The sequence below is a fragment of the Bufo gargarizans genome, chromosome 7, assembly GCF_014858855.1.
Source record: "Bufo gargarizans isolate SCDJY-AF-19 chromosome 7, ASM1485885v1, whole genome shotgun sequence".
In the NCBI taxonomy this organism is placed as follows: domain Eukaryota; kingdom Metazoa; phylum Chordata; class Amphibia; order Anura; family Bufonidae; genus Bufo; species Bufo gargarizans.
The window spans coordinates 158,064,343-158,079,376 of record NC_058086.1 but is presented as its reverse complement, the minus strand read 5'-3'; the positions used below and the strand labels follow the sequence as shown (position 1 = coordinate 158,079,376).

Sequence of the window (15,034 nt, the reverse complement as noted above, 5' to 3'; positions counted from 1 at the left end):
GGAAAATAACTGAGGCATATCCCAATGCATTCTGAATAGAGAGTAATCCGTTCAGGATGTCTTCAGTTCAGTCTTTTTGACTGATCAGGCAAAAAATAAAACCGCAGCATGCTACGGTTATCTCCGGCCCAAAAACACTGAAGACTTGCCTGAATACCGGATCTGGCATTTTTTTCAATAGGAATGTATTAGTTCCAGATCCAGCATTCAAAATACTGGAATGCCAGATCCGGTGAAAGAAAATAAATGCCGGATCCGTTTTGCCGGATGACACTGGAAAGACGGATCCGGCATTTCAATGCATTTTTCTGACTGATCAGGCATTTTTAAGACTGATCAGGATCCTGATCAGTCTTACAAATGCCATCAGTTGGCATACGTTTTGCAGGAACTGCTTGCTGGATCACTCTGCAGCAAGTGTGAAAGTAGCCTAAGTGTAGCTTAAAAATGTTGCTGTTCCACTGCCCGGATAAAGACAGTGTATATAGCAATGAATGATAAATACTGGCGCTCCCACTGGAGGTTTGAGTTTGAAGCTCCCATTACTTCTGTTATTTTCCCACTGCCAGGATAGACAAGGGATACAATATACTGGGGATAACAGGACGAGAGAAGGGCTTACCAGTAAGCTAAGCAGTAGTACTCAATGTCCGGCGGCAGCTGCAAGGCAAACTTTGGTGCAAAGCTAATATTGTCCTTCTATAAATACCCTGTAAGACCACATCTTGAATTTGGGATTTAGCTCTGGGCTCCACGAGAGCGGAGGATGGTTCAAAGGAGGACAAACCAGCTCTTTAAAATGGGATGAGAGGTCTGTCTTACAAGGAGTGTTCAAATCAAAGAACTGACATTATGTATTCATGCCAATAACTGTACAAAAGGCCAGGGGACACCCTTTATGCACGGGAGAAAGGCATATTTCGTACATCAATATACTGAAACCCAACATGGCCGATCCTTCTTTCCCCTGAGATCTGCCACCAGGGGACAGTTGGGAAGCCTATACTCATGTAGTCATCAGTCAATACTGCCGAATTTGTCAGTTTTGGACTAATTTGATTAAATCTGTACGGGCAGATCCAGGGTATAATAGAATTGTATGCACAGTGAATTCACACAATAAAAGTATAAGGCTACCTGCACATGGTGCTTATTACATACTTTTTTTTTCTGTGTGGATTTTGCGTGTAAAAACCGTAATACAGAACCAACAACGTGTATGAGATTACACAAATTTCATGGACACTTTGCTTCTTTTGAAATCCGCAGTGTGTCAGTTGTGGTATTTTTCTTGTGCGGATTTCCCTCTTTTCAATGGAAAGGCGAGATCTGCGGAAAATCCGCACACAAAAAAATATAGCATAAAAAATGCACAAAAAGTAAACCCCCACCAAAAACGGGATTTATGCAGACTGCACCATGTGCAGTCACCCGTAGGGTCTCTTCACATGGTGTGTTTTACAAAGCAATTTTGTCGTGGACAGCCATGTCTAAAGTTTGCCAAAAAAAACGCCAGCAGCAGTGTCCTTTCTGCCTCCCATTCATTTCAATGGGAAGTCGCTGCTCTGCGATCCTCAGCATTGAGATGTACTGGAGGGAGAAAGGGTGCGGCCGCAGGCAGGTTCTCTCTGGAATTTCAGCACGGCTGTGCACACCAAAGTTACACTGTAAACGCCGCCTTGTGAAAGGGCCCTTAGGGTACGGCCACAAGGTCAGGTTTTTGCATGCAGGTTTGAAAGCCAAAACCAGAAGTTATTAAATAAAAAAAGAAAAGAAGAGAAGTCGATCTGTCCTTTATACTCGCTCTCCTTTTATGATCCGCTCTTGATTTTGGATTCCTAAACTGCATCAGGAAACCTGACCATGCGGCCTTAGAGTCCATTCACACATCCGTAGTGCAATGCACCCGGCCGGCAGCCCCATAGAACTGCCTATTCTTGTCCGCAATTGCGGACAAGAATAAAACATGTTCTATTTTTTGGGGGGACGGCGGACAGGAAGATCGGCGGCGCGCTTCCGGAAATGTGGATGCGGAGAGCACATAGTGTGCTCTCCGCATTCATTCCTGTCCCCATAGAGAATGAATGGGTCCGCACCCTGTTACGCAATTTGCGGATGTGTGAATGTAGCCTTACTCTAAGAGTATTTGGCATAAGATTTTAAGGCACATCTGCCTGCAAGATTTTCATCCAAAGCGAGAAGTGGATCCATCAGGAAAGAGAAAAATAAGTCCTTCTTTTATATTTCCGATTACTGTTGAATCATCTTCTAACTTTGGCCTCATGCACACGACCGTGCCGTTTCTTGCGGTCCGCAAACCGTGGATCTGCAAAAAAACGGAAGCCGCTCGTGTTGCCTTCCGCAATTTGCGGAACGGGCACCGGCAATATAAATGCCTATTCTTGTCCGCAAAGCGCGGACAAGAATAGGACATGTTATATATATTTTTTTAACGGGGCCGCGGAATGGAGCCACTGATGGGGACCGCACACGGAGTGCTGTCCGCATCTTTTGCGGCCCCATTGAAGTGAATGGGTCGGCATCAGAGCCACCTAAACTGAGGCTCTGATGCGGACCCAAACAAGGGTCGTGTGCATGAGGCCTTTGGCAAAAAGTCCTGCAGGCAGAGCTGCCTCAAAATCTAATCCCAAAAAACTGTGTGGCCGTACCCCAAGAGTAGTCGATGCAATCGTTTTTGGTATTAATTATCAGATCATCCAATATACCTTAACCTAAAATGATAGTATGGACATTTCTTAGATTTACCTTCCCTTCACTTTTACAAAGTTGGAGAAAGTTTTTTTTTTTTTCTTCCCGATTAATTTTTAAGCTTGTTGTTAGTTTAATAAAGAGAGTCATTAATATGAGGAGTTTTTATCCTTGTACACATGGCATATTATAGATCCATACAACCTTTGAGATGCAGAGCTGAATACGGCACCTACAGAAATATATGGACCATAGTATACCTGCACAGGTCTCAGATTTCATTTCAGAAAAACATGCATTATACAATGGTATATGGAGGAGTCAGACCACAGCAAATGACCCCCATCTGATGGAGAATGTTCAGAAATATATATGTATATTACACACACCCTTACATTTGTACCTAGTGTCCCTCTGTACAGGTTTAAGCTCATGTACGTATAAAATCTAAATTTTAGGTATCAGTTTTTTTTTATTTTTGCCAAAGAAAAGAAAAGACTTATAACTAAAGATTTAATAGGCATCTGATCTATAAACATGTAGGCATACAGGTAAGTCGTAAACATCCAGATAGGAATATGTTCAGATCACATAAGAAAACAAAAACCTTTTTATTTTCTAATATCTGCAAAATATATAAATTGATTGAATTACGGGAATATACCTGCATCGATTAAGACAATTTATTTGCTTTGCTATTGAACAACGGAAACTCTGTAAGTGAACTGATACTGTCCAAAAAAAACGTTTGCTTGTTTTGAGCAAAGTAGATTACCCCATTTCTTTCAGCAAAACTCTTTATAAGTCTTGCACTTGGACAAAAAAAAAAAAATATATCTGTCAAAATCTCTGCTCTGTACATAGCCTTAAATAACCCCATTAGCAAAAGATGCATTGGTGTCTAGGTTTAATGCATCCTTCACCTCCGATGGTAATGCATCAAAAAGATGGTCTTCGACCATAAGCCCGCTTTTCTTGAGGAGACGGCAGTAAATGATTTGAGAAGGCAAGCGATCTAGGCAATTTCCTTTCAACTCTAGATGCGTCAGTTGTACTAAATGTCCTATCTTCTCTGGTAATGCTGTAATACAGTTCTGACCCAAGCATAAAGTTCTTAGCTTGATGCATTTAAATAGTGTCTTTGGCAAGATGTCCACTTTATTCCCTGTAACGTACAAGTACTGAAGGTTCTGAAGTAAGCCAATCTCGAGAGGAATCGCACAAATACAATTGTAGCTCACATCCAGATGCCGCAGTTTCTGCAAGTGGAAGAGAGCTACGGGGAGCACCTCGAGTTTGTTGTTCGATAAATACAGGGACTCCAAATTTTTCACTTGCGAAATGGACTGAGGAATGCTGACTATTTTATTGTGCCACAGCTTCAAACAAGTCAGTCGTTTTAAGTGCTGAAAACTTATCACCTCTTCTATGGTACGGATGCTGTTCAGCTTAAGATCCAGCTCTTGCAGGTTGCTCAGACTGAATATAGCATGAGGGATTCTCTCCAATTCACAATTGTGGAGCTCCAACTCTGCAACATTCATCATCTTTTTAAGGCTATTTAGAACAACAAGCTTGGTGCCATCGTTGTGAATGACAAGCTTGGTCAGATGAGGAGCCACATCTGTGACGTTTGATGGAATTTTGGTCAAATTGCTCTTCACATAGAGAACTTTTAGATGTCTTAACTCTCTCAAAGAGTCTAATCCAATCATTTTATTATTCTCAGAGTTTAAATTACCCATCAAGTATAACTCCCGTAGATTTTTGAGCAAATAGACCCAGGCGGGTATTTCAGCCACATCAGTAAATTTAACGTGCAGGCACTTCAAGTTGTCTCTTAGAAAGCTAAAGGCAGTCTGTTCGACCTTTGCAGGACAGTGGTAAAGATGCAGCTCTTGAAGAGCAGTCATTTGAGAAATTTTTGCCGGGATTTTAGCCTCTGGAATAAGTTCAAGTCTTAGAACCTCAAGATCAGTAAGCTCAAACACAGCATCGGGTACTCCAGAAAGCATGAACAGATGTAGCTCCTGTTTGTCCTGCGCGTTGCGAGAAATGTGCTGCCTAAGTTTTTCAAAGGTCCACTCGTGGTTCAGACTAATCGCACGCAATTTATTTTCACTAACTTCAGACAAGAAGACACCAAAGCGCTTGGAGTATAGCTGATCGTATTGGTCCACCATATGTAGAAGAAATGCAAAATCATTTTTAACATCTGGAATGTCACTGAAACTACTTTCCTCTCTCACTTTTTCAAATGAATATTCCTTCAAAGGTCGTCTAAAAAGCCAAAACAAGGTATATACACAGACAAAGCCATAAACACAAATGAGGGCAATGTAGCTGATGAGAAGCTTTTTTAGCATAAAAGCCATGTTATGAGTGCACTCAAAGTCTGTATATCCCGTAAGGTGCTCCACATTTGGGGTGCAAACATGTTTGAAACTAATTGCAGTTACAAAAGTCAAGGTGTAACACAGAATGAAGATAAACTTCACTGTCTTGACCGCTGTTTGGACTACATAAAGTTTATAAATTAAATCACTATCTTCAACATGAGTACGAAATTTCCGAACTTTTTCAAAAAGGGCTTTTGCTTGCTCTCCATCCTTTTTGTCTAAGATGGTCATTCCAGGCACCTCTCCCACTGGTTTGTCTGCCGAGAACTTTAATCCAGATTTACTGATCATTGGAGTACTGGGGCTTGGACTTCCCTCTTCACTGCTATTTGAGAGATGCTTTCGGAGTGATTGAGCACTGGTTAGCCTCTGTTTATTTTCTTCTGAGTCCTCGCATGCGGTCTCGGACAGAGCTTTTGTTGTCCAAGGAGATTCAAAGCACTTTCCAAGTATGGAGACGAAATGTTCAATTTTTGAGCAAGTCTTTGGATATTTGAACCAGAAGTTGCTGCTGACCATTAATATAATCGTATGAATAAGTGCAAGGTATGGGAAATATTTGGAGTACCATGGAAGTGCCACGTGATAGCACATTTGGTTGATGAATACATATTGTTGATAATCCAGATTAGTTTTTCTTCCTCCAGGGCTGCTTGCCATTGTATTAGGATCCTGAATCAAAGTAGTTGGATTAATCAAAGTGTCCGTTTGTGTTCTCAAATGTGTCTCAAGTTTAAGTTTAGGTGAGGTACTTAGCCATTCTTTACCAGACTCTGTAGTAGTTTCAAGTTGAGAAGACCCTGGCGGTTTGTTCTCTCCATCTCTGCTTGCTGGAGGTGTTAAACATACTGCGGATTCTAACTTTGGTAAGCAAACAACCTGATCTTTGGTTATTTGCATGGTGCCAGCAAAGATGGCAACCATGAGCATGACCACCGCCAAATAATCCATAAACACGTCCCACCATGGTTTCAGAATCCGGTAAGTGGGCTGTATGTCATTAAGTGATGCTACTTCTGAAAGGGTGAACATTCCTGCAAAAAAAAAAAAGCAAAACAAAGTCAAGTTAGCAAATGATTTACACGTATTATTATTGCTCTACCACAATGGGGACACATAATATTTCAGCAATATCTGGAGATAAATACAGCAACAATAAGCTTTGTTATTGGGTGTCCCAGGAGAGGTGGGAGTTTTTAAAAGAGTTAGACTCAACAAAAATGCATTCAAAAATAATATATATATATATATATATATATATATATATATATATATATATATATATATATATATATATACATACACACACATATACACACACATATACACACACAAAATATAATTGTTGTTTTTTTATAAAGCATGTCTCGAGTCATCATCTCTGACGTCTCCGGTCATGCCCAGCGCTGCTAACGTCACATTCACACAAAAAGAAGTACTATTACATTTTAATTATAGCATAATAATTCAGAAGGATTAGCACTTCTTTATTGACCGCCACAATATTATGCAGGTTTGAGTTTATGCTGCTGGGGGTTGTGCAACATCGGCAGTGCTGGGCATGATACGAGTCATTAGAGATATTGTATGCACTGAGAGAAGTGGCCTTTTTAGAATAGGAGCACTCCCCTAAAGACTTTTTTTTTCCTTTTTTTTAATTAGTTATATTTAAACTTTTTTGTGGGGGTAAACCCTTTAATCAGTGAAATAAAAAGGGCTTCTACTGGTTATAGCTCCTCTTTAAAAGGGTTGTCAAAGATTTTTTTTCTAGGGCAGTGAAGGTATTCAAATAATTAAAGAAAAAATCTTAAGCATCACACGATCGTTTAAGAACCATGGCAGTCTATGGGGTTAGTTGTCCTTTTTCATGGACTGGCAGCCTCCATACAATTAAAAGGAAACCGCTTTAGTCAGCCGTTTCTCAGAAAGGAATCAGTGAAAAAATAAAATGCCATTAAAAACGTACAGATTTGCTATATTTTTTTTTTTCACGTGATGTCTGAGGTCATGTAAATGCAGCCCTATCCTAACCATCCTAAACCCATCTGTTACAGTGCCTCCAATCCATCCTCTTTGATGGGCTTTGTCTTTTTGGCTGCAGCCATGTGCCATACACCACTGAGGCCAGTGATTGGCCGCAGTGGTCTCATGCTGTATACAGACACATCACTGCAGCCAAAACAGTGAGGCACATTTATCAAGACTGTCGTATCCATACGCCAGTCTTGATCTCCCTGCACTGGCAAGACATACGCCTAATTTCTTAAGAGGCAGATGCCTCTTAATAAATAAGACGCATTCTGCCCTGCTGAGCTCTAGATACTGAAGTTTACGCCAGCTGCAGTTTAGTGTAGACTTTAGCTCTAGTAAATGCAGCAGGCGACGCAAAGACTCATCCCCTCCCACTAACCCCCCGCCCCATTTTCTCAAGTGCACATATGGCACATAATAATGGCATAAAGTGTTTAATAAATGTCCATGCTGAAGTAGCAGGGAGCACGGAAGCAGAGGTGGAGGTTTGGAACGATGTGCCTTCGCTGCCTTTAAGGGGGTTGCCTGACCTAACCTCAGGATCAGATTGGCGGTGGTCCGACACCCAGCAACACCGCCGATGAGCTGTTTGAGGAGACGAAGTGCACAGTGCACAGTTGGGGTCTCCAGTCTCTCTTCCTTTCCGCTGCTGCTGTCCCATAGACATAAAGCAGCGAGCAGGAAGAGAAAAGGGAGATGGCACATGTGCACTGCGCATGCAGTCTCCTCAAAAAGCTGATCGGCGGGGTGCCGGGTGTCGGACCCCCACCAATCTGATATTGATGACCTATCCTGAGGATAGGTCATCAATAGAAAAAGCACGGACGACCCCTTTAACGAGAAAAAAAAATATTAACTCCGAAAATCCCTTTAAAGAGCACTTTCATGGTTTTGTATTAAAGGGGTTATCCCATCATAGACAATGGGAGCCTATCGCTAGGATAAGCCCCCATTGTCTGATAGGTGCGGGTCCCACCGCTAGGACCAGCACCTACAAGCAGAACGGAGAAACTTGAGGAGGGCGCACTGCGCATGCGCAGCCGCCCTCCATTCATTTCTATGGAGCTGCCGAAAATAGCCGAGTGCTGGCTCGGCTATTTCCGTCGGCCCCAACGAAATTAATGGGAGCGGTGGCCGTGCATGCGCGGTGCGCTCCCATCCACTTCAATGGGAGAGGCAGGGAGCTGCGCCTGGTGGTGGACGGACCCCGGGAAACCCGAGGTCCTCCAGCCACAACTCTCCCCGGTTTCGTTCTCCTTGTAGGTGCGGGTCCCAGCGGTGGGACCCACACCTATCAGACAATGGGGGCATATCCTAGCGATATGCCCCCATTGTCTAAGATGGGATAACCCCTTTAATGAAGATAAATACCTTTACTTGTGGGGTACCCCCCACTGATGCTGCAACACTACCTGATTTTTTTTAAATATTGCTCTTGCTATTAACATACTGAGTGGGAAAACTACAGGGGGGCACAGCGGGGCGTAGGAGTGATATAAAAAAAAAAAAACAGGCAGGGTGGCAGCATCAGCAGGGGGTACCCCGCAAGAAAAGGTATTTATCTCAATTAATAAAAAAAACATGAATGGTCCTCTAAGTATGCTCATGCTTAAGCTAAAATTATATACAAAACATCAGTGTAAGGGCTCGTTCACACGACCGTTCCGTGCCTCCGCACCGCAAAAATATAGAACATTCTCAATCTTTTTGCGGAACGGAGGGATCGCGGACCCATTCAAGTAAATGGGTCTGTGATCCCCATGCGCCTGCCCCACGGAAGGTGCCCGTGCATTGCGGACCGCAATTTGCGGTTTACAGCACGGGCCATCAACGGTCGTGTGAACGAGCCCTAAGGATAGATTCACAAACAGCAGATTTGTTACAAAAATTAAAAACCAGTCCCAGTCATCGGAATGGGGTTGTTTTGACGACAAACCCATGGATTTATGCAAAGTGCATTCAGACGTATAAAACGGTCTAAAAAATTTCTGCAATACATATGCATTCATTATTCATTTCTGTACAGCAATAATTAGATAGATGTGCTCCACGTCAGGCTCCTTCACACTTGGCAGGGCCCTTACATTTTACTGTTGTCTTTTTAAGCAGTTGAGCATTACAAGAAAGTGAAGATGCCAAATGCCTCTCCAATGCCAACTGCTGATGAGACATCTGCCTACACTTGGAACCTCAGCCATCGGTGGGCCCATCCTTCTCTTTTCCATAAGAAATAGAAAAGTTTGCTCCGTCTAATCACTTTTGAGCAATGGTTGTCAGGCATGCTGGTTATCCCCCCAAAATGGCCTGACATCAGATCAGACTCTCACCTCTCTACCTAGGTGAGACATTTTTCTGGCATAAAATTAATTCCACATGAAACCATCAATTACGACAAGAAGACATTTAAATTTTAAAAATAGGAGACTGTTTACGGGTAGGCAAAGGGATTCAGATTAATGGTTATGTTCAGCACATTTGAAATGTTAATGCACTGGATGGTAATGTATTTTGACCTCTAAAAAGAGCAAAACCCAGTGTGTGGGCACGAATAAAAGCCTTACTGTTCTGCTGTGTGGAATGAGAGGTGGGCCCCATACAGAAATGTCCTCAGCCGTTCTTTGTCTGGATTTAAATATGAATGAACGAAAGTGGCCTATGTAGCCAGTGACAAAAGAAAATCTCCATCTCTCCAGACAAGACCAGCGGAAAGATATTTCTAATAATTTTAGCCCCACATGCTTTTGAAAACGTTTTAATACCAACGCTCAGATTCTGGCGCCGACACTGGGTAGTTCATGCCAAGCGCTGTTATAACTCATGGCACGAGGATGGTGGAGACGCCGAAGATGTGTCCGCATCATTCACAGCATGAGTCAGCCACAGTGGATATAAAAAGTCTACACACCCCTGTTAAAATGTCAGGTTTCTGTGATGTAAAAAAATTAGACAAAGATAAATAATTTCAGAACTTTTTCCACCTTTAATGTGACCTATAAACTGTACAACTCAATTGAAAAACAAACTGAAATCTTTTAGGTGGAGGGAAGAAAAACAACAACTAATAATTTGGTTGCATAAGTATCCACACCCTCTTATAACTGGGGATGTAGCAGTGTTCAGAATTAAGCAATCACATTTGAAATCATGTTAAATAGGAGTCAGCATACACCTGCCATCATTTAAAGTGCCTCTGGTTAACCCAATATAAAGTTCAGCTGCTCTAGTTGGTCTTTCCCGACATTTTCTTAGTCGCATCCCACAGCAAAAGCCATGGTCCACAGAGAGCTTCCAAAGTATCAGAGGGATCTCATTATTAAATGGTATCAGGAGAAGGGTACAAAATAATTTCCAAGGCATTATACCATGGAACACAGTGAAGACAATCATCAAGTGGAGAAAATATGGCACAACAGTGACATTACCAAGAACTGGACGTCCCTCCAAAATTGATGAAAAAACTAGAAGAAAACTGGTCTGGGAGGCTACCAAGAGGCCTACAACAACATTAAAGGAGCTGCAGGAATATCTGGCAAGTACTGGCTGTGTGGTACATGTGACAACAATGTCCCGGATTCTTTATATGTCTGGGCTATGGGGTAGAGTGGCAAGACGAAAGCCTTTTCTTACGAAAAAAAAACATTCAAACCAATCTACATTTTGCAAAAACACATCTGAAGTCTCCCAAAAGCATGTGAGAAAAGGTGTTATGGTCTTATGAAACCAAGGTTGAACTTTTTGGCCATAATTCCAAAATATGTTTGGCGCAAAAACACCACTGCACATCACCAAAAGAACACCATACCCACAGTGAAGCATGGTGGTGGCAGCATCGTGCCAAGGGGCTGTTTTTCTTCAGCTGGAACTGGGGCCTTAGTTAAGCTAGAGTTATTATGAACAGTTCCAAATACCAGTCAATATTGGCACAAAACCTTCAGGCTTCTGCTAGAAAGTTGAACATTAAGAGGAACTTCATCTTTCAGCATGACAACGACCCAAAGCATACATCCAAATCAACAAAGGAATGGCTTCACCAGAAGAAGATTAAAGTTTTGGTATGGCCCATCACAGAAACCTGACATTTTAGGCTGCTTTCACACTAGCGTTCGCTGGTCCGCTCGTGAGCTCCGTTTGAAGGAGCTCACGAGCGGACCCGAACGCAGCCGTCCAGCCCTGATGCAGTCTGAATGGAGGCGGATCCGCTCAGACTGCATCAGTCTGGCGGCGTTCAGCCTCCGCTCCGCTCGCCTCCGCACGGACAGGCGGACAGCTGAACGCTGCTTGCCGCGTCCGGGTGCCCGCCTGGCCGTTCGGAGGCGTGCGGATCCGTGCGGATCCGTCCAGACTTTCAATGTAAGTCAATGGGGACGGATCCGTTTGAAGATGCCACAATGTGGCTCAATCTTCAAGCGGATCCGTCCCCCATTGACTTTACATTGAAAGTCTGGACGGATCCGTACTAGGCTATTTTCACACTTAGCTGTTCTATGCTAAAAATAATGCAGACGGATCCGTTCTGAACGGAGCCTCCGTCTGCATTATTATGAGCGGATCCGTTCAGAACGGATCCGCCCGAACGCTAGTGTGAAAGTAGCCTTAACAGGGGTGTGTAGACTTTTTATATCCACTGTATATGTTAAGGGTAATTTCACACTCCGTTGTTTTTGAAGGAGGTTTTGAGGATGATTTTCCTGCAGATTTTCCACCCAAAGCCAAAAGTGGATTTAATAAAAAAAATCTGAAATATAAAGGACGGACCTGGACTTTTCCTTCCTGCTGGCGTTAGACGAAAAATCTGCATGAAAAGCTTCCCCCAAAATCTCTTCCAAATAACTCAGTGTGAAACTACCCTAATGTCTCATTCATAAGTCAGTGATTCATTCGGGAAGCTGTCTGTGAAGGATACGTGTTGGGTCAGTGTGTGTTTTTTGCTCTCCTTGTGTCATCTGTGTTTTACTGACCTGAACAGCTGAAAATTAATTTTCACAGCATTTCCTCCTAATGGTCCATTAAACAGGTGCTTTCGTGTTTTTCATGGACTCAGACAATGGGTGTGATGATCAGTGAGCACGGACATAATACAGGTGAAACTCGAAAAATTGGAATATTGTGCAAATTTCATTTATTTCAGTAATGTAGCTTAAAAGGTGAAACTAACATGTGAGATAGACTCATTACATGCAAAGCGAAATATTTCAAGCCTTTGTTATAATTTGGATGATTTATGGCTTACAGCTTACAAAACCCCAAAGTCACAATTTTGAGTTACCCTTTGCTCAGGGGGTATGGATTAATTAGCTAACTAGAGTGTGACACTTTGAGCCTAGAATATTGAACCTTTACTGAATTAAATGAACTTTTGCACGAAATTCTAAAATTTTCATGCATCCGTGCTAAAACCACCCACCCTGGGTCTGTGCTAAAACACTGATGTGTGAAAATACACTTTAAAATAAATGGGAACGCGTGCCGTCTGTGAAGGACACGTATAGCGCATGTCCGTGAATCACTGTGTGAATGAGTCTTTAACCTAACACACTACTGCAATTGCCAGCATTATAGATAACTTCGATCCCACTTTATTGACCGCAGCGTCTAAGTGGACAGACACAGGGAGAGGGCTCTGTCACCCCATCGCAGCTCCCGCAATGAGACCTCATGATGAATGCTGTGATAACAAAATCCCCCCAAATTTTGCAGAATAGCTTTTTTTTTTCTCATTTTCCCACCCCCCAAAAAAGTTACCAATTTTTCTGCAATACATTATATGTATTCCAAAAGGTTGGCATAAAAAAAAATTGCAACTGACCCAGCAAAGAAAAAAACAAAAACAAGCCATCATATGGCTACGTCGATGGAAAATAAAAGAGGCTATGGCTGTCGAGACGCGGTGATGAAAAAACGCAAAAAAATAAAACAAAACACTGACCCTCAAGCGTCAAGATAGCTGTCCTCAAGCTGTTAACAAACAGATGGGCCGTTACTTTATTTTCCAGTGACTTGTCTTGCCTGTCCCTTTTCTTATTATGTTACTTTGTGAACTATCACAAATGTCCAACATATACACACGCTGCCAAATTTGCCATTAACTCAAAATATCAATGAAGATGCCAACGTATCTGTAGTATGCCATAGCAGCCCTAACCGCAACAGCAATCAACTGCCACGCTGGACCTCATGATGCAGCCGCGTGCATGTGCTGTGCATCCAGACCACATCTACTGGAAACTGCACCAACACCAGTCTTTCCTTACAGCTTTAGGTCCGATACACAACCAAAACACTGGCACCAGCAGTGTGCGCTCTGCATCGCGATGCAGACGCAATGACTACCATGGGTCCACGATCCAGAAGATGTGGCAAAAGATAGGACATGTCCTATCTTTTGTAGCATGGGACCCGAAAGCCTTTGCGCGTGCTTCCGCGTCCTTGCCTCCGCACTGCAAAAGAAAGGACATGTCCTACCCTTTCGCTGCATCTTTCAGCTTGTGAGCCCGTTGAGGTCAATGGGTCTGCACTGCTATTTGGAGTGCACGTGGCCAGTGCCCGTGTTTTGTGGACCAGCAGTTTGCACTCCACAGCACGGGCACAGTGGCCCCACGGTCTTGTGAATGCGTCCTTAAGGGCTCTTTACATTGGCTAAGAATCACACAGATTATCGCTACCGAGCGTTACTATGATGATCGCGCGGTGTAAATGGGCCGCCGTTTACCTGATGAACGAGCAAAGATAAGATAGCAGGCACAGCAGCGGTTATGGAGTCCAGTATCTAAGGGGGCCCCATCTCTAGTGATATATAGGGATAACTGAAGTGTGTGTTACCTTTTGCATTATTTTTGTGCTGTGACCTGACTGGTTTATTTCTGTACATCACCATGCATATCATGATATTGCAGTATCACCGTGAGCCTTATTGCTGTGACATCACTGTGCGCATTATCCCTGAGCGTACAGATAATGATCCTCTATCCTCAGGATAGTGATCATTATCAGATGCCGGGAATAGTACCCCCGCCGATCAGCTGTTTCAGGGAGCCGCTGCGTTCCCATCTCCCAGGAACTTTCCACGCACAGAAAGGCAAAATAGGCCATCAATATTATTTACTGGATAAACACTTTAAAGGAAAACAACATAATTTTATAGCAATTAGGTGTCAAGATGTATGGCAGTTGTCTGGTGTAAACACATTGAGCAATATGGTGTTCAGAAAGAGTACCTGTTCCACTTTCTCTGACATAAAAGTCGGGTAAAGTAGACGAGACTGAGTGAGACTTTCTTTTTTTAAATTAAAATTTTCCTCCACTTAATACAAAAAAAAGAAGAAATCGTAATTTGTCATACAACTCACTGGGGGAGGAGTGGGGAAGGCTACTTGGCCTTCTGAGGTCTGTGTAGGCCTCTGTCTGACAGCAGCCCATTCCTGGCAACTCTATATTTTGAGTGCCAGAGTTTATTTTGTATTTTTTAGGCAATTGTCTTAGGTACGGTCTCATTTTTTGTGGGACGAGATGACGTTTGATTGGTACTATCTTGGACGGCATATGCCTTTTTAGTTTCAAAAACCATTTATTGGGTTATTGAGTATTGAGCAAAAAGTAGTTACATAGACATTTGATACAGCATAGAACATAAAACACAAATAATTCTTGGAATTATACAGGACACGTGTCCTGTTAAGCCATGGGTTATTAGACAATACATTCTCAATGACATGCGTAGAAAGAGAGAGGGAGTCATTCACAAAAAAAAAAAAAAAAAAAAACCCCTCCGAAAACACTTAGAATCAAAGAGAGACACTATAGCGAATGTTTGAAGAATGAGGGGAAGTTATCCAAGGTTCCCATACTTTCTCAAAGGTAGCATACGAGTCAGTGCGGATGGCCGAGAGTTTCTCGCA

At 42.6% G+C, this 15,034-nt stretch overlaps 1 protein-coding gene across 4 annotated transcripts in view; it reads right to left on the bottom strand.

Moving 5' to 3' along the window:
* Positions 1 to 3,208: 3,208 nt before the first annotated feature.
* LRRC8D (leucine rich repeat containing 8 VRAC subunit D) overlaps positions 3,209 to 15,034 on the bottom strand; it is a 114,007-nt gene continuing 102,181 nt past the window's right edge. For all 4 annotated transcript variants that reach the window (XM_044301581.1, XM_044301582.1, XM_044301580.1 and 1 more), the window contains one exon: positions 3,209 to 6,142. In XM_044301581.1, the coding sequence (XP_044157516.1) occupies positions 3,576 to 6,140 (2,565 nt within the window). In that variant the 5' untranslated portion in view covers positions 6,141 to 6,142 and the 3' untranslated portion in view covers positions 3,209 to 3,575. The remainder of the gene's footprint in view (positions 6,143 to 15,034) is intronic.